The 20,000-nt window shown below is 46.7% G+C and overlaps 1 protein-coding gene across 2 annotated transcripts in view; it reads left to right on the top strand.

The window, feature by feature from the left end:
- The window catches only part of kif20ba (kinesin family member 20Ba), a 27,186-nt gene that overhangs the window by 2,728 nt on the left and 4,458 nt on the right, over positions 1-20,000 (top strand). Inside the window, exons 6-32 of one of the 2 annotated variants that reach the window (XM_047821429.1) lie at positions 1-54; positions 311-362; positions 616-825; positions 1,029-1,140; positions 1,263-1,334; positions 1,491-1,637; positions 1,777-1,933; positions 3,086-3,346; positions 4,273-4,412; positions 4,621-4,750; positions 5,048-5,255; positions 5,679-5,728; positions 5,969-6,079; positions 7,582-7,720; positions 8,442-8,528; positions 8,628-9,462; positions 11,272-11,410; positions 11,528-11,650; positions 11,784-11,844; positions 12,058-12,183; positions 13,554-13,684; positions 13,894-14,049; positions 14,143-14,319; positions 15,652-15,768; positions 16,584-16,676; positions 17,002-17,211; positions 18,786-18,836. The exon at positions 1-54 is cut by the window's left edge and continues 131 nt beyond it. In XM_047821429.1, the coding sequence (XP_047677385.1) occupies positions 1-54; positions 311-362; positions 616-825; positions 1,029-1,140; positions 1,263-1,334; positions 1,491-1,637; positions 1,777-1,933; positions 3,086-3,346; positions 4,273-4,412; positions 4,621-4,750; positions 5,048-5,255; positions 5,679-5,728; positions 5,969-6,079; positions 7,582-7,720; positions 8,442-8,528; positions 8,628-9,462; positions 11,272-11,410; positions 11,528-11,650; positions 11,784-11,844; positions 12,058-12,183; positions 13,554-13,684; positions 13,894-14,049; positions 14,143-14,319; positions 15,652-15,768; positions 16,584-16,676; positions 17,002-17,211; positions 18,786-18,836 (4,149 nt within the window). The remainder of the gene's footprint in view (positions 55-310; positions 363-615; positions 826-1,028; positions 1,141-1,262; positions 1,335-1,490; positions 1,638-1,776; positions 1,934-3,085; positions 3,347-4,272; positions 4,413-4,620; positions 4,751-5,047; positions 5,256-5,678; positions 5,729-5,968; positions 6,080-7,581; positions 7,721-8,441; positions 8,529-8,627; positions 9,463-11,271; positions 11,411-11,527; positions 11,651-11,783; positions 11,845-12,057; positions 12,184-13,553; positions 13,685-13,893; positions 14,050-14,142; positions 14,320-15,651; positions 15,769-16,583; positions 16,677-17,001; positions 17,212-18,785; positions 18,837-20,000) is intronic. The other variant, XM_047821430.1, reaches the window with a different exon arrangement.

The raw sequence follows: 20,000 nt of genomic DNA, 5'->3' as shown, positions 1-20,000 counted from the left end.
CAGCAGGCGGAGGAGAACATCAGCAAACGCAACCTCTTCAGACTCCTCAGAGAGGTGAGTGAGAGCACTGCTGTGGAAGAGGGACACCTCCTCAGTGCATGGGGAGAATGGAGAGATGATCAGAGTCACTGGAGAAGATGCTGAACTCTAACATTCAAAACTACTTTGTTTCATGATGTTGGTGTGTAGTGTTTGTGTACATACAGTGGGGGTGGTGTGTGTGTGTGTGTGTGTGTGTGTGTGTGTAGGAGGGAGACACACCACTGTGTGTATTATGCTCCTGTTCTCATAATGTTTGTGTTTCTCTCAGAATGATACTCAGAAAAACACCAGCAGTCTGAGCTCCAGCTCCAGGTCTGAAGGTAAAGACACACACTGACTGTGATGTTTGTGGGTTTGTTTTTTTTTCTCTCCTGTTATGCGCTTAGAAGAAAAAGCCTTTATTATTTTTATTTATTTATTATTTATCTTAATTCTGCCTGAACGTTTGATGTTTTATTCTGGAGATGAATTAAAAGTTTAATTCAGAAGGTGTGGTGATGCCTACAAACTCTCTGAGGATCATCACACAGTCCATCTGCTGCGAGTAAACACGAGTGTGTGACGCAATCACAGGTTCAGAACCGGTCGACCCCGACAGCTCGGCGTCTGACAGGAGCTTCGGCGTGGACGCAGGCCTCCACACCAGGTTCTCCGTGTGGGTGTCTTTCTGTGAGATCTACAACGAGAACATCCATGATTTACTGGAGAAGCCGAGCGGCGCCGGAGGACGACGGGCCAACCTGCGCCTCTGTCAGGACACCAAGGGGAACTCCTTCATCAAGGGTACGACTCCCTCAACCCTCACTCACTGCTTCTGCATCACTCTGAACATCAGCTGATTTAATGCGTGTGTGTGTGTGTGTGTGTGTGTGTGTGTGTGTGTGTGTGTGTGTGTGTGTGTGTGTGTGTGTGTGTGTGTGTGTGTGTGTGTGTGTGTGTGTGTGTGTGTGTGTGTGTGTGTGTGTGTGTGTGTGTGTGTGTGTTAGATCTGCGCTGGGTGCAGGTCAACAGCTCTGATGAAGCATTTAAGGTCATGAAACTAGGCAAAAAGAACCAGAGTATTTCATCTACTAAACTCAATCAGCTGTCCAGCAGGAGGTGAGATTTTTGACACACACACACACAGAGTGAGCGCTTATATAAATGTTAATATCTAAATATTAAGGCAGTGTTCTCTCTCTCTCTCTCTCTCTCTCTCTCTCTCTCACACACACACACAGTCACAGCATCTTCACGGTGAGGATTTTGAGGCTTGAGGACGTTGTTTCTCTCAGTGTGCAGTCTGTCAGTGAGTGAGTGCCATTTTAAACCCCTAATAAATAATAAATCATGGTAAAGAATTTCAGAGAACATGTACAAGCCGTGTGTGTGTGTGTGTGTGTGTGTGTGTGTGTGTGTGTGTGTGTGTGTGTGTGTGTGTGTGTGTGTGTGTGTGTGTGTGTGTGCAGGCTGTCTCTGTGTGACCTGGCCGGATCAGAGCGATGTGGAAAAACTCAGAATAAAGGAGATCGACTGAAGGAGGCTGGAAACATCAACACGTCTCTGCTCAGCCTGGGGAAGTGCATCAATGCTTTGAAAGGCAGCCAGCAGGCCAGGTGTGATCACCTTCACCATCACCATCACCTTCACCATCACCTTCACCTTCACCTTCACCTTCACCTTCTGTCTTCTCCTGTTATTGCTCACAGTATTACTCACTTTACCGCATTAAAGCAATGTTCTGTCTCCCCACAGGCCACATGTGCCGTTCAGAGAGAGTAAACTCACACACTACCTGCAGGGGTTCTTCACGGGTCGAGGGAGAGCCGCCATGATCGTCAACATCAACCAGTGTGCCTCTATGTACGACGAGACGCTCAACGTCCTCAAGTTCTCCGCCGTGGCACAGAAAGTGCGTGTCTGTCTGTCTGTGTGGGTGTGTCTGTCTGTCTGTGTGGGTGTGTCTGTCTGTCTGTGTGGGTGTGTCTGTCTGTCTGGGTGGGTGTGTCTGTCTGTCTGGGTGGGTGTGTCTGTCTGTCTGGGTGGGTGTGTCTGTCTGTCTGGGTGGGTGTGTCTGTCTGTCTGGGTGGGTGTGTCTGTCTGTCTGGGTGGGTGTGTCTGTCTGTCTGGGTGGGTGTGTCTGTCTGTCTGGGTGGGTGTGTCTGTCTGTCTGGGTGGGTGTGTCTGTCTGTCTGGGTGGGTGTGTCTGTCTGTCTGGGTGGGTGTGTCTGTCTGTCTGGGTGGGTGTGTCTGTCTGTCTGGGTGGGTGTGTCTGTCTGTCTGGGTGGGTGTGTCTGTCTGTCTGGGTGGGTGTGTCTGTCTGTCTGGGTGGGTGTGTCTGTCTGTCTGGGTGGGTGTGTCTGTCTGTCTGTGTCTGTCTGTCTGTGTGGGTGTGTCTGTCTGTCTGTGTGGGTGTGTCTGTCTGGGTGGGTGGGTGTGTGTGTGTCTGTCTGTCTGGGTGGGTGGGTGTGTGTGTGTCTGTCTGTCTGGGTGGGTGGGTGGGTGTGTGTCTGTCTGTCTGGGTGGGTGGGTGTGTGTGTGTCTGTCTGTCTGGGTGGGTGGGTGTGTGTGTGTCTGTCTGTCTGGGTGGGTGTGTCTGTCTGTCTGTCTGGGTGGGTGGGTGGGTGTGTGTGTGTCTGTCTGTCTGGGTGGGTGGGTGTGTGTGTGGGTGGGTGGGGGGGTGGGTGTGTGTGTGTCTCTGTGTGGGGGTGTGTGTCTGTCTGGGTGGGTGTGTCTGTCTGGGTGGGTGTGTCTGTCTGGGTGGGTGTGTCTGTCTGTCTGTCTGGGTGTGTCTGTCTGTCTGTCTGGGTGTGTCTGTCTGTCTGGGTGGGTGTGTCTGTCTGTCTGGGTGGGTGTGTCTGTCTGTCTGGGTGGGTGTGTCTGTCTGGGTGGGTGGGTGTGTGTCTGGGTGGGTGTCTGCGTGGGTGGGTGGGCATCTGTCTGGGTGGGTGTCTGTCTGTATGAGCAGTTTCTATATTACAAGCTGTAAATGAATAAATAAGGTAATTAATCAACTCTTTGAATTCAATAAACAGTTCTCTCTCTCTCTCTCTCTCTCTCTCAGGTGGTGGTCCTCTCTGTCCCCTCTGTCCTCCCGTTGGTGGTGAAGAGGAGTGCAAGGGAAGTGTCCTTCATCATTAATAATGCAACTAAACAGGGGGCACGCCGGACATCTCTGGTGCAATGGGAGCACAGCCGGGGGGGAGGGGGGGAGGCGTATGAAGAAGAGGAGGAGGAGGAGGATGAAGAGGAGAGCATGATGGAGAACACGCTGCAGGAGGAAGAAGGAAAGGAGACGGTGTTGCTGGATAAAGAAGTGTACGAGGTCAGCATGGGGTCATGACTTCCTTTATTATTTATGTGAATGAAGTGAATAGGGGTGGGGGTCTGTCTGTCTGGGTGGGTGTCTCTGTGTCTGTCTCCGTGTGTGCCCCTCTGGCTGTCTCTCTGTGTGTGTGTGTGTGTGTGTGTGTGTCTCTGACTCTGTGTGTGTGTGTGTGTCTCTGACTCTGTGTGTGTGTGTGTGTCTCTGACTCTGTGTGTGTGTGTGTGTGTCTCTGACTCTGTGTGTGTGTGTGTGTGTCTCTGACTCTGTGTGTGTGTGTGTGTGTCTCTGACTCTGTGTGTGTGTGTGTGTGTCTCTGACTCTGTGTGTGTGTGTGTGTGTCTCTGACTCTGTGTGTGTGTGTGTGTCTCTGACTCTGTGTGTGTGTCTCTGACTCTGTGTGTGTGTGTGTGTCTCTGACTCTGTGTGTGTGTGTGTGTGTCTCTGACTCTGTGTGTGTGTCTCTGACTCTGTGTGTGTGTGTGTGTGTGTGTCTCTGACTCTGTGTGTGTGTGTGTGTGTGTCTCTGACTCTCTCTGTGTGTGTGTGTGTGTGTGTGTGTGTGTGTGTGTGTCTCTGACTCTCTGTGTGTGTGTGTGTGTGTGTGTGTGTGTCTCTGACTCTGTGTGTGTGTCTCTGACTCTGTGTGTGTGTCTCTGACTCTGTGTGTGTGTGTGTGTGTGTGTGTGTGTGTGTGTGTCTCTGACTCTGACTCTGTGTGTGTGTGTGTCTCTGACTCTGACTCTGTGTGTGTGTGTGTCTCTGACTCTGACTCTGTGTGTGTGTGTGTCTCTGACTCTGTGTGTGTGTCTCTGACTCTGTGTGTGTGTCTCTGACTCTGTGTGTGTGTCTCTGACTCTGTGTGTGTGTCTCTGACGCTCTGTGTGTGTGTGTGTGTGTGTGTGTGTGTGTGTGTGTGTGTATAGAGTCAGCTGCTGCATATGGAGGAGCTGCAGGAACAGTTGAGGACGTTGAGGGCGGAGACTGTAGCTGTGGAGGTTCGAATCCGAGAGGAAGTGACTAAAGAGTTCTCAGAGCTCTTCACTCAGATGCAGAATGACTACAAGTATGACTTCTCCCTCCATCCTCCCTCCATCCTCCCTCCCTCCCTCTGCTCTCCCTCCATCCTCCCTCTGCTCTCCCTCCATCTGTTCCCCCTCCATCCTGCAGTTCTCTTTCTGTTCTACCTTTTGTACACAATGTCTATGTAAAACGATAGAAAACATTTTTTAAATTAATAAATTTTTTTAAACCCCCACCCCCCCTCCCCTCAGTGAGCGGATGAGTAAAGAGAGGGAGTTGGTGGAGGACCGGTGCGAACGCCGGCTTGAGATTTTCAAAAACCTGGTGGAGAAAACCGGCAGAGAAACTTGCATTGAGGATGAAGATGCTTCTAGAGCAGAGGTGATGATCACAGAGCTCCTTCATGTCGGGGTTTTTCTCTGCATCCACTCACTGTCCACTTTATTAGGAACACCCACTAATGCATGTAAGGTTTCTAATCAGCCAATCACGTGGCAGCAGCACGATGAGTAAAATCCTACAGGTCCAGAGCTTCACTTAATGTTCATGTCGGAGTGAAAAATTGTACCTTCATCCACCACAAGGTCTGAGATGTTGTGTTGTGATGCATTTCTTCTCATCACAGCTGTAAAGAGTTTGGAAGCTGATCGTGTGTGTGTGTGTGTGTGTGTGTGACAGGAGAGCGAGTCTCCGTCTCTACACTGCATGCTGGACTCCATGTCCACTGACCTGTTTGGGATCAGGAAGGACGCCGAAGCAGCTCAGTCATGTTTGGTGACCGGTGACAGCCAACCCACAGTGATGCTGCGTGACCTTCAGGAAAAGGTCACAGAACTGACGGAGAAGCTCAGTGAAGTGCAGAAACAGTTGGAGAGCAGAACTCGGGGTTAGTGCTCCATCTTATTCTGTGTCTACATCAGCGAGAGAGATTCTCCCACTCCCGTAGAATTTGGTAAGACGAGGTAAAGGGACAGACTCGAAGGAATTCAGAACATCTTAGAAGCATGGTTTCATCATCTCCTGTATCATGTGACCTCTCTATCACTCATCATGCACAGAGACGTGTGTGTGTGTGGGGGGGGGGGGGGTTTAAAGCAGGAGACAAACCACACCCACAAACGCCTCATAGCATAAACAAAGCCTGAAGTAAGATTCGTTGACTCTATTTAAAAAATATAAAATTTAGAGGGACTTCTAAAGAAAGTTGTAGATAATATTCACTATGTTTATAATATAATGCTGCATAATATATTTGTCTAGAAAATATAGTTTCTTTTCTTAAATATATAACTTTTACTCTTCACATTAGAGTTGGACGCTCAGAGCAGCCTGGTGGAGGAGCTGAAGGACATGAGGAAGGTAAAATGTTGTCCATCATCATCATCATCATCACCTGTCAAGATGCAATAATTTATCTTCAAATCATGTGACTTTATTTAGCTCCACTGTAAATAGCCAATGTTTTGTCATCTCTTTTTCACAAGTGGATAACCTTGTCTGTCTCGGGGGGGTGTGTGTGTGTCTCGGGGGGGTGTGTGTGTGTGTGTGTGTGTGTGTGTGTGTGTGTGTCTCTGGGTGGTGTGTGTGTGAATGCTGCAGAGTCGTGAAGAGAGGCTGAATGAGCTGATGGTGCTGTGTGTAGAGAGAGACGATGTGATCACTAAACTCCAGGCTGCACTGGACAGAGCTGAAGAGAGCAGCAGCAAGAACGTGAGTGATTTAGATTTTAACTGCAATAATAAACAATAACAAAGTATTTAAACACGTGCAATTACACAAGTTTAGAAAAACGTGTAATATTACCTGTGTGTTAGTGTGTGTTAGGGTGTAATACGTCTGTGTGTGTGTTAGGGTGTAATACGTCCGTGTGTGTGTTAGTGTGTAATACGTCCGTGTGTGTGTGTGTGTGTGTGTTAGTGTGTAATACGTCTGTGTGTGTGTTAGTGTGTAATACGTCTGTGTGTGTGTTAGGGTGTAATACGTCTGTGTGTGTGTAATACGTCTGTGTGTGTGTAAGTGTGTGTAATACGTCTGTGTGTGTGTTAGTGTGTAATACGTCTGTGTGTGTGTGTTAGGGTGTAATACGTCTGTGTGTGTGTTAGTGTGTAATACGTCCGTGTGTGTGTTAGTGTGTAATACGTCCGTGTGTGTGTGTGTGTGTGTGTTAGTGTGTAATACGTCTGTGTGTGTGTTAGGGTGTAATACGTCTGTGTGTGTGTAATACGTCTGTGTGTGTGTAAGTGTGTGTAATACGTCTGTGTGTGTGTTAGTGTGTAATACGTCCGTGTATGTGTTAGTGTGTAATACGTCCGTGTGTGTTAGTGTGTAATACGTCCGTGTGTGTGTGTGTGTGTGTTAGTGTGTAATACGTCTGTGTGTGTGTGTGTAAGTGTGTGTTAGTGTGTTTTGTGTGTGTGTGTAAGTGTGTGTTAGTGTGTAATTGTTAGTGTGTAATACGTCTGTGTGTGTTAGTGTGTAATACGTCTGTAAGTGTGTGTGAGTGTGTAATACGTTAGTGTGTGTTAGTGTGTGTTAGTGTGACTACTTACTCATGGTCTCTCTCTACATTACGTTGTGTATATTATTATTATGTCTCTTCTTTTTATATATTTACATTTTCTTACTTTTGCTGCTGTAACAGTGAAATTTCCCCATTGTGGGACGAATAAAGGTAAATCTTATAATAATAATAATAATAATAATAATAATTAATAACTAGCTCAGGTTCCCTATAACTTTAAGAACAATCCCACAGACCCTCTCAGTACACAGTGACTTTACATATTAAGCTCCATAACATGTTAATGTCCACTAATGTCCACTTACACGACAAATCCTTTACAATTTATTTTTATATAAAACTTTCACTTCCTGTTGTTTGTCGCATCTGAGCGTCTCTGTCCCTCTCCTCAGTGTTCCATTTCATCTGTCTGTCATTTTCGGAGCCCCGCCCACAAACAAAAACCTTCTCTGTGGAAAGAAACCTGGGGCATGAATTAGAATGACAACGATTTTATTTCCAGCAGTTTGTTGTTACGTGTTATTACATGTTATTACATGAATTAACAGTAGAATGTATTACAGGTCGTCTTAGTTAATAAGCAGAAAGTCTCCCATAAACATCAGGGACTGCTTTTAGGTTGTGTGTTATTGGTGTTCAGGAGATGATGGCCGTGTAACACAACCTTGTTATTAAACTGTTGGCTTTACAGAAGGCCCTGATTAAAGACCTCCTCCTGCTGAAACACAACTGCACATGCTCACAACGGCAGACACGCCCCGAGACCAGGAAGCGCAGACAGGAAGGGGAGGAGCCGGAGGACGTCCACGGACAGCCCCCTTTAAAGAAAGGTATCAGCTCCGCCTCCTGTGCTGAAATCAGCCTATCGACTTCCATCTCCACCAGACGGGCGGGGAAAGAGAACCGGGTCAAAGGTCGGCGCTTCCTGCAAGGCAGAAAACGACTTTCGTCTCAAAAGAATTAGCAACGCGTCACGTCTCCGCTCACAGCTTCTAAACAGCACACGCTTGTTGTTTAGTTTTAATTTTTAACAATGTCATGATTGTGTGTGTGTGTGTGAGAGAGATTGTAAATAAAGTTATTCTTATGTCATGGGGAGAATTTCATAAAGTAATTTAACAAAATAATGATAATGTCATTTTGCAAAACTTCTCCAGCATTAAACTCGGATTGGGGGATTATATGAGCATGGCAACCCATGACGTCACACCATTGTTCAGCTGATATCTGAGGTTTTTAATACAAATCAAGGTTTGGGTTTCAGACAGAAATCTAAAATTGTTTTATGCTCAAACTTTTATGTTTAAATATAACTTATTCATTTATAACATGAGCTGCCTCTCGACTCGACTCGACTCTAATCAGGGAAGATTTCAGACCGTTTGGTTACTAATCCTGTCACACAAACGTCTGCACATGAGAACATATAACGGTTTATAAATATTAAAATGTAAATCACGATATGCAAATAAGGTCAAAGGTCATCCGAATCGTCGTCCATATAAATAAGTCGGAAACGTTTTGAACATAACAAACTATTTTCACTCTCAGGGTCTCTTACGGACACGACAAGCTCAGATGATCTAGCGGACGAAGATGATGATGATCCAGATGATCCACCTATGGCTGAGGTCAAAGGTCAGCTTGAGCGTACTGTTACACTTTATACCTACAGTGTTAATAAACTCAGCAGACTCGTGTTGAGCAGAACAAATCTTCCTTACTGTCGATCTCCAGGTTCTTCAAACATCGCTAGCGTCTGCCATAATGTGGCGACCGAGGTCGAAGGCCAGGCCGATCGTCGTCAGAAGGACGAGCAGATTGCAGATCTGGAGCGGGAACGCCGGACTCTGGAGTTCTGCATCCAGGAGCTGAAATCCACCCTGGAAGAGGAGAAGAGATCCTGTGCCAGAATTCTGCGTGAAATGGAGCAGAAGATCACAGAGGAGCAGCAGGAAAACCTTCAGTCCATCACCACGAGGATGGACGAGATGGAGGAGAAACTCAACGCTGCGGAGAAAACCTGCGCCGTCTTAAAAACGTCTCGGACGGCAGAGCCGGGAAACGAGATGGAGCGCAAAGACACGCTCATCAGAAACCTACAGCAGGAAGTGACTCGACTCAAACAGGAAGCGGAGCGATTGGGCGAGACGAAGGACACGCGCGAGGACGTCTCCAGGTTACAGAAGGAGAACGAGAGCAAAGACGAGAGAGTGAAAACCCTGGAACATCAGCTGCGAGAAAACCGAAATGCTCATGACAACCTCCAGAGAGTGAACTCTGACCTCCAGGCCGAGGTCGCCGTCCTGAAAGGCGTCATCGAGGAATTAGAGAAGGCGGCACTTCTACTGAAGGAGAGAACGTCCAAACAAAAAGAGAAGACGGACCCCGAGCCGTCGGATAAGGAGGCCCGGATGGCCGAGAAGGAGGCGGAGCTCGCTGCTGTCCAACAAGAAGCACAGGAGGCACGAAAGAGAGAGGTGGAGAGGAGGAGAGAGCTCCTAGCTGTAGCTGAGGAGGCCATCGCTCAGAAGGATGCAGAACTTCAGAAACGAGAGGAGGAGCTCAGCAGGTGAGTCGTTAGCACCTGAGCTGTTATACCTGACGGCTAAAGGAACTGAGGCTAGTGCTACCTGAACAGCTTAGTCTTAGCTACAGCTGAAGGTGTTGATCAGAGTGTGCTCATGGTGAGGAACCTGCTGTAGTTACCCTCAGTACTGACACGTCACAGCTTAGCTACAGCTGAAGGTGTTGATCAGAGTGTGCTCATGGTGAGGAACCTGCTGTAGTTACCCTCAGTACTGACACATCACAGCTTAGCTACAGCTGAAGGTGTTGATCAGAGTGTGCTCATGGTGAGGAACCTGCTGTAGTTACCCTCAGTACTGACGCATCACAGCTTAGCTACAGCTGAAGGTGTTGATCAGAGTGTGCTCATGGTGAGGAACCTGCTGTAGTTACCCTCAGTACTGACACATCACAGCTTAGCTACAGCTGAAGGTGTTGATCAGAGTGTGCTCATGGTGAGGAACCTGCTGTAGTTACCCTCAGTACTGACACATCACAGCTTAGCTACAGCTGAAGGTGTTGATCAGAGTGTGCTCATGGTGAGGAACCTGCTGTAGTTACCCTCAGTACTGACACGTCGCAGCTTAGCTACAGCTGAAGGTGTTGATCAGAGTGTGCTCATGGTGAGGAACCTGCTGTAGTTACCCTCAGTACTGACACATCACAGCTTAGCTACAGCTGAAGGTGTTGATCAGAGTGTGCTCATGGTGAGGAACCTGCTGTAGTTACCCTCAGTACTGACACATCACAGCTTAGCTACAGCTGAAGGTGTTGATCAGAGTGTGCTCATGGTGAGGAACCTGCTGTAGTTACCCTCAGTACTGACACGTCGCAGCTTAGCTACAGCTGAAGGTGTTGATCAGAGTGTGCTCATGGTGAGGAACCTGCTGTAGTTACCCTCAGTACTGACACGTCGCAGCTTAGCTACAGCTGAAGGTGTTGATCAGAGTGTGCTCATGGTGAGGAACCTGCTGTAGTTACCCTCAGTACTGACACATCACAGCTTAGCTACAGCTGAAGGTGTTGATCAGAGTGTGCTCATGGTGAGGAACCTGCTGTAGTTACCCTCAGTAACTTGCTCCTGCTATGAATACACTACTGATACAACACCAACCTTCAGATGTTTGATGGTTTATTGAGAGTTTCTGAAGCTCCTGAGTTCCAGTAGTGACACCAGGCTGCTCATTAAAGACTGTGGGAGGAGGAGGAGGAGGAAGAGGAGGAGGAAGTTCTCAGACTTCTTATTTTTTTAAACACCTAGATCTGAGTGTTGCTTTATTTTTTGAGGAATAAATATTGAAATCTGTTGTATATTATTTTTGTTTACTTTAGTAAACACATACACACTCTCTCTCTCTCTTTCTCTCTCTCTCTCAGACTGTCTCTCTCTCTCAGACTGTCTCTCTCTCTCTCCCTATATTTCTCTATCTCTCTGTCTCTCTCTCTCTCCCTATATCTCTCTATCTCTCTGTCTCTCTCTCTCTCTCTCTCTCTCTCTCTCTGTGTCTCTCTGTCTCTGTCTCTGTCTCTCTCTCTCTCTCTCTCTCTCTCTCTCTCTGTGTCTCTCTCTCTGTCTCTCTCTCTCTCTGACTTTCTCTGTCTCTCTCTCTCTGTGTCTCTCTCTGTCTCTCTCTCTCTCTGTCTCACTCTCTCTCTCTCAGTTGTTATTCAGTCCCTGATACAGTGAATCCTATCAGCCTTTTGAGTTTAAGTTTCAACCTTTTTTGTCTAATATTTGTGTGTGTGTGTTTGTGTATGTGTGTGTGTGTGTTTGTGTGTGTGTGTGTGTGTGTGTGTGTGTGTGTGGTTTAAGGCTGAAGGAGGAGATGAAGTGCAGTAGTGGAAAATTGTCGAGTCTATCTGTAGATGTTCAGAGGAGAGAGGAAGAGGCGTCTGATCTGAGGGAGAAACTCGCCGACTCAAAGAAGCAGATTCAGCAGGTGCAGAAGGAGGTGAGACGTCTGGGTTTGTCAGAAGCAGATATAACACAAGACTTCTGGGACACGTCTCAATGTGTGTGTGTGTGTGTGTGTGTGTGTGTGTGTGTGTGTGTGTGTGTGTTTTCTCAGATCTGCTCCATGCGTGATGTAGAGAAGACTCTGAAGCAGAAGCTGTGTGATGTGGAGAAGGTGAAGTCTCAGCTACAGAGGGAGCTCTCGAGCCGAGATCGCACCATCCAGCAGCTCAGGAGTGTAAATACTCATCTGGATATAATAATAATAATAATAATAATAATAATAATAATAATAATAATAATAAGTGTTTTTTCGACACGTTACACATTAATACATCCGTTTGGTTTTAATGTGTTTATCTTCATCTCAGGCTCCTTCGTCTGACCCTAAGGACCAGGGTCATGTCCAGCTTTACAATAAAGCTCTTAAAGGTACAGTACACATTATTATACACACCTGTGGCTTTTTCCCTGTTATCAGTCACTATGGCAACACACACATCTGATATCGGACAATGTTGTATATGACATCATGGTTTCACTGAGCTTAAACAATACTCAGGGATATTGCCTTATTTCAACAGATAATAAAACTCACTTTCTTTGTGTGTGTGTGTGTGTGTGTGTGTGTGTGTGTGTGTGTAGATCTGCAGGAGCGTCAGGGTGTGATAGAGGAGATGCGTTTGGTTCTCAGTGAGCAGGAAGAAACTCAGACTCAAATGGACCTGGAGCTCGAGAACAGAGAAACTCAGATCCATCAACTCACAGAGGGTAACACACTGTACACACTGTACACACACACACTGTACACACACACACTGTACACACTGTACACACACATACACTGTACACACACATACACTGTACACACTGTGCACACTGTACACACATACACTGTACACACACTGTACACACACACACACTGTACACACACACACACACTGTACACAGACACACTGTACACACTGTACACAGACACACTGTACACACTGTACACACACACTGTACACACACACACACTGTACACACACATACACTGTACACACACATACACTGTACACACTGTACACACACATACACTGTACACACACTGTACACACACACTGTACACACACACACACTGTACACACACATACACTGTACACACACATACACTGTACACACTGTACACACACATACACTGTACACACACTGTACACACTGTACACACACATACACTGTACACACTGTACACACACATACACTGTACACACTGTACACACACATACACTGTACACACACTGTACACACACACACTCACTGTACACACTGTACACACACACACACTGTACACACTGTACACACACACACTGTACACACATACACACTGTACACACACACACTGTACACACACACACACACATACTGTACACACACACTGTACACACACACACTGTACACACACACTGTACACACACACTGTACACACTGTACACACACACACTGTACACACACTGTACACACACACACACTGTACACACACTGTACACACACACTGTACACACACACACACACACATTGTACACACACACACACACTGTACACACACACACATTGTACACACTGTACACACACACACTGTACACACTGTACACCCACACTGTACACACACACTGTACACACCCCCACACTGTACACACACACTGTACACACACACACACTGTACACACACACTGTACACACACACTCTATACACATACACACTGTACACACACACTCTATACACACACACACTGTACACACACACACACTGTACACACACGCACACTGTATACACACACTGTACACACACACTGTATACACACACACACTGTACACACTGTACACACACACTGTATACACACACAGTACACACTGTACACACACACTGTATACACACACACACTGTACACACTGTACACACACACTGTATACACACAGACACACTGCACACACACACTCACACTGTGCACACACTCACTGTATACACACACACTGTACACACACACTGTATATACACACACACACTGTACGTACACACAGACACACACACACACACATACAGGTTTCACTCCTATGATCCTGAATACACAGTGTGTGTGTGTGTGTGTGTGTGTGTTTAGAGATGGAGAACCTGAAAGAGCTGCTCCTGAAACAAAGGAACAGCAAACAGATCCATCATCATGAACCAGCACACAGTGATGACATCACTCGGGCTAAAGAGGAAGCGGCGCAGGCTCACAACGACCTGAAGGTGAGGTTACAGACTCCATCATCAGTGCCAAACCACACACCCTGTTAGCTACATCGACTTCACTCAACACCCTATTTACCTGATAGCCAGCATCATCAGTCCAGAGTGGGCATGTTCCTAACCACACACTATTCACTACATAGACATCAGGTGTACATAAACACTGTTGTTCGTTCCCCTATGAGTTCTGTTTCTAATTGTGTGTGTAGATGGCCAGTGAGAAACATCAGGCTGAACGTAGGAAGTGGACAGAGGAGAAGCTACTCCTGATCTCTCAGGCGAAGGACGCAGAGGAGCGGAGGAACCAGGACATGAGGCGCTTTGCCGAGGACAGAGAGAAACATGCCCGCCAACACAGTGAGATGGTACACACTCATTACTTTTACTTCTCCTGTGTGTGTGTGTGTGTGTGTGTGGGTGTGTTTTATCCTTTTTGCTTTTTATTGTTTTTATGTCAGGAGTCATTGAAGGCCCGTCTGGCTGAGCGTGAGCAGCAGATAGATGAGTGGAGGAAGGAGAGAGACACACTCGTCTCTGCTCTGGAGGTCCAGCTAAAGAAACTCGTTTCCACCATCGCAGAGAAAGAGGAGCAGATCAGGAATCTGAAGTGTACTGACACCCACCAGCCACCAGAGGTCACTGTAGCACATTTTAACATAATACCTCTGTTTCCCAACACAACAGTGTGCCCTTTGTGTGCCCTTTGTGTGCCCTTCATATGCCCTTCATGTGCCCTTGTCTACTTTTATTCTCCACCAACACTTTCCCCCATCAACATATCATTATAATATCAACATAGGGGACTAAGTTGATATTATAATGATATGTTGATGGGGGAAAGTGTTTGTCCTTTTAAAGAGCTAAAGAGTAATAGAATAATGTTTGAACTAATTTGATGCTCTACACTCATTCAGTTCTTCTTCTACTTCACTAAGACTGACACAGAGGCCACGCCTCCTTCACTGAGACTGACACACACATAGTTTGAGCCTCCTTCACTGAGAATGACACAGGCCACGCCTCCTTCACTGAGACTGACACACACATAGGCCACGCCTCCTTCACTGAGACTGACACACAGAGGCCATGCCTCCTTCACTGAGAATGACACAGGCCACGCCTCCTTCACTGAGACTGACACACACATAGGCCACGCCTCCTTCACTGAGACTGACACACGGAGGCCACGCCTCCTTCACTGAGACTGCTCTGACACACACATAGTTTACGTCTACTGACACACACATAGTTTACGCCTCCTTCAATGAGACTGATACAGAGGCCACGCCTCCTTCACTGAGACTGACACACACATAGTTTACACCTCCTTCACTGAGACTGACACACACATAGTTTACACCTCCTTCACTGAGACTGACACACACAGGCCACGCCTCCTTCACTGAGACTGACACACACAGAGGCCACTCCTCCTTCACTGAGACTGACACACACAAGACACTCCTCCTTCACTGAGACTGACACACACAGAGGCCACTCCTCCTTCACTGAGACTGACACACACAGGCCACGCCTCCTTCACTGAGACTGACACACACAAGACACTCCTCCTTCACTGAGACTGACACACACAGAGGCCACTCCTCCTTCACTGAGACTGACACACACAGGCCACGCCTCCTTCACTGAGACTGACACACACAGAGGCCACTCCTCCTTCACTGAGACTGACACACACAGAGGCCACTCCTCCTTCACTGAGACTGACACACACAGAGGCCACGCCTCCTTCACTGAGACTGACACACACAGGCCACGCCTCCTTCACTGAGACTGACACACACAGGCCACGCCTCCTTCACTGAGACTGACACACACATAGGCCACACCTCCTTCACTGAGACTGACACACACATAGGCCACACCTCCTTCACTGAGACTGATGGGCACATAGGCTACCGCTCTTTAATAAGCCACGCCCATTTCCCTGTACACTTATGTTTCAGATGTGTGATAATGGAGTGATGGAGCAGCTGAAGGAGAAGGAGGCAGAGCTGGAACAATTGAGAGAGCAGCTACGAGAGACAACATGCACACATCCCACTACAGAGTCATCTACACAGGTGTCTCATACACACACACACACACACACACACACACACACACACACACAGTCTTAAACATATAGACGTACACAAACTTATCGATATCAAATACTCACAAGTGTGCACACTCGCAGACACATGCACACACACAATGACGGAACTCACTACAGTCATCTAAACAGCTTTTACAGACACACACACAACCATCTACAGAGATCTTACCCGACACACACACACACACACACACTAACTGCCTCGGTGGAAAAGGGGCAAGAGTCATCTATAAAGGACACACATCATCAGTTCATAGATGTTAATGCCACAGTAAACATTATTGTGTGTACAAACACACACACACACACACACACACACACACAAATACTAATGTCACAATAAAGAGATTTTTATATAACACCAACAGAGTGTCTAATGCCAGAGTACACACAACACACACACATTGTCACACAGGCATGACGTGTGTGTGTAGACGTTCACACAGGATGACGAACGAACGCACACAGTCACACTAGATTTTGTGTGTGTGTGTGTGTGTGTGTGTGTGTGTGTGTGTGTGTGTGTAAACACATTAAACAGCAGTGACAGGTGGTTTCTTGATGTACATCATACACACTGCCTGCTTTTCACTGTAACCATGGCAACATTTTGTTGAATATTATCTGTATCTTTTATTGTTATTTGAAGTGCTTTAGTGCCTTATTGTGTTAACTGGTGTATACTCACTCATTAGGGATGTAAGTTATTTGTGACTGAAATGTTGGTGTGTGTGTGTGTGTGTGTGTGTGTGTGTGTGTGTGTGTGTGTGTGCATGTTAGACCGTGGTGGAGGAGGAGTGTGTATCTGAGCGACCGGTGAACAGCAACACACTGAAAACCACTGGCCGAACTCGAGCATCCGTCACCAGCCAGGTAAAACTTTACAAGGAAGTTTTACTGATTTGCATAAATTTGCATATTCATGTATACTCAGGAACATTGTCATGTCATTGGTTAAATGCACACTAGAGATTTAGTATTTTAATATAGAAATGTATTTTCATATTTTACCCTTGTTGTGAGTTTATATGCTGGGCTTGACCGTTTGTTGGCGACAGTAACCAAGGAGACGGTGCTTAGTGATGATGCGTTAAAGTGCTTTATAACGTTTAAGACACTTTACTGTCAGAAGATGAAAACATTTTAGATGCTGTTGGGTGATGATGATGATGATGATGGTGGCAGTGCTCTTCCTCAGGGTTCTTGTGGCAGTGGCCCGTCTGTGTTGGACTCATCGGTCATCTCCACAGAAACAGGTCGATGTTCACGGTTCCCACGGCCTGAGCTTGAGATCTCATTCAGCTCCCTGCATCCAGAACGCTTCCGCCTGAAACGGCCTGGAGAGACCGGGGAGGTCACAGTCAACGTCTCACACACACGCAAGAGGAAGAGCAGCGAGGTGGAGAGGGTGAGGAGATCACACACACACACCACACACACACACACACAACACACAACACACGCAAGAGGAAGAGCAGCGAGGTGGGGGGGGGGGGGTGAGGAGATCACAAATACACCACACACACGCAAGAGGAAGAGCAGCAAGGTGGAGAGGGTGAGGAGATCACACACACACACACACACAACAGACAACACACGCAAGAGGAAGAGCAGCAAGGTGGAGAGGGTGAGGAGATCACAAACACACAAACACACAACACACACGAGAGGAAGAGCAGCGAGGTGGGGGGGGTGAGGAGATCTCACACACCACACACACACACACACAAAACACACGCAAGAGGAAGAGCAGTGAGGTGGGGAGGGTGAGGAGATCACTCACACACACCACACACAAACACACAACACACACGAGAGGAAGAGCAGCGAGGTGGGGAGGGTGAGATCACTCACACACACCACACACACACACACACAACACACGCAAGAGGAAGAGCAGTGAGGTGGGGAGGGTGAGGAGATCACTCACACACACCACACACACAAACACACAACACACACGAGAGGAAGAGCAGCGAGGTGGGGAGGGTGAGGAGATCACTCACACACACCACACACACAAACACACAACACACACGAGAGGAAGAGCAGCGAGGTGGGGAGGGTGAGGAGATCTCACACACACAAACACACACACAAACACACAACACACACACACGAGAGGAAGAGCAGCGAGGTGGGGAGGGTGAGGAGATATTACACACACACAACACGTACACACACACACACATCACACACAAGAGGAAGAGCAGCGAGGTGGCGTGGGTGAGGAGATATTTTACACACACACACACACACACACACACATCACACACAAGAGGAAGAGCAGCGAGGTGGCGTGGGTGAGGAGATATTTTACACACACACACACACACACAGGGTTTATAAAGCCTACATAATCGTTAGTATTTATCTCTGCAGTATAAACGTCAGCGTGATTATAGGACAAAAACATGCAGTTATTTATTCATCTCAGCACACACAATAACTGTTAACTCTCTCTGGCTCATTTGCATATTGGACGTGAGACGTTTATTGGTCAGAATGCTCATTTGCATAACGGATGATTATATGTCACAATAAAATATTTCTGAATTGGCCAGAGAGCTCATTTACATATTGTGTATTATACACAAATGGAGTGATGTGTGAGATCATTTACATATCTGCACAGGACAATAAAGAAAGAGGGGCGTGGCTTAAAGAGCTCATTAGTATATGTCGGCTTTTGGTGCCGTGTCAGTTTTGTAGATGTAACATGTATTATGTCAGTGATATTTAACATAATACGTGTTATTAGTAAATCAGGCCCCCCCACCCACGCACACACACACACACACACTCCTCAGAGTGTCTGTGCTGATTCTCGTTGTCTGAGTCCGAGGCGTTTATTGAAGTTTTGGCGAGTTCTTGTGCCTCCTCCACACTGTGCTCCTCACTCAGCAACTGAGAAAATGATTCAGTGTGTGTGTGTGTGTGTGTGTGTGTGTGTGTGTGTGTGTTTACCTTGTGTTCTTTAAGAAGCGAAGCAGCAACAGAAAGAGCAAAGCGAGACCCACCACAGCTCCTCAGGTACCCGACTGGCGCCTCTTTAAACGCCTCTCGGGGTGATTTATCCTGATGTGTACAGCAGCTTTGAGACTCCTACACAAACTCTTACGCACAAAAACACACCACTTTCGGCTGCTGATCAGTCACACATCACCAGTGGACATTGTGCAGTGTGGCCCAGGAGAACATCTACATGTGTAGGTGCCATACTGTACCTGGGGATGGAGGCAGATAGAGGGAATTAAAGGTGCGGTCTCCGTTGTTTGAAAGCCAATGTTGACATATAAAATCACCAAAACAAACACGCCCCAACCCAAACGTGTCCCACCCCTGTATCGATAGCTCCGCCCACACATACATACGTAACCCAGGCGACTAACAGAAAGAAACGTGTCTTTATCATAGCTGAAGGGAAGAACAATACGATTGTAGATAAACAAACAAGCAAAAATGCCACACAAGCATAATGATGTAAAGGACAAAGGCATATATTAGTTCTGTGTAACAAAGCAAAACCAACGTTACTCACCTATCGAGAAGGAAAAAAGCTCGAAATAAAAAGAATACAGGATAAATCTGCAAACTGCTGATCACTCAGGAGAGATCACTCCTAACAGATCCCATAACTCATCATCATCATCATCATCATCTGGGATTAGTGGGTGAATCTGATCGGGTTCGGTTCGATCAGTTGATGAGGTGCAACATTTTAATGGTTGTTTGTTGAGCTGATGTTGAGTAATGTTTTGAGTGGGTGTGGGACTGAAGGACGGATGGAGAGTTTTGATGGGTGAACGGCTGGCGTGGACGCTGATGGATGGATGTAGGGTTTCATGGATGGATAGTAGGTTTAATTGATAGAGGGATGGATGGATGAATAGTGGGTTAAATGGATTTATAGAGAGGTGGATGGGTGGGTGGTGGGACTGGTAGCAATATAATGGATTAATTGAGGCGTTTTTCATAATTAAAGAAAAATTAAACACAAATCTCATCTTTCATTTTCTTGTTCATGATTATTACATTGTCACCATTATCACAATGATCACCATTATCACAATGATCACCATTATCACAATGATCACCATTATCACAATGATCACCATTATCACAATGATCACCATTATCACAATGATCACCATTATCACAATGATCACCATTATCACAATGATCACCATTATCACA

This window comes from Tachysurus fulvidraco, chromosome 12 (genome assembly GCF_022655615.1).
Source record: "Tachysurus fulvidraco isolate hzauxx_2018 chromosome 12, HZAU_PFXX_2.0, whole genome shotgun sequence".
NCBI classification, from domain to species: Eukaryota; Metazoa; Chordata; class Actinopteri; order Siluriformes; family Bagridae; genus Tachysurus; species Tachysurus fulvidraco.
The sequence above is the reverse complement of the archived record's forward strand: the minus strand, read 5'-3'. Positions and strand labels throughout refer to the sequence as shown.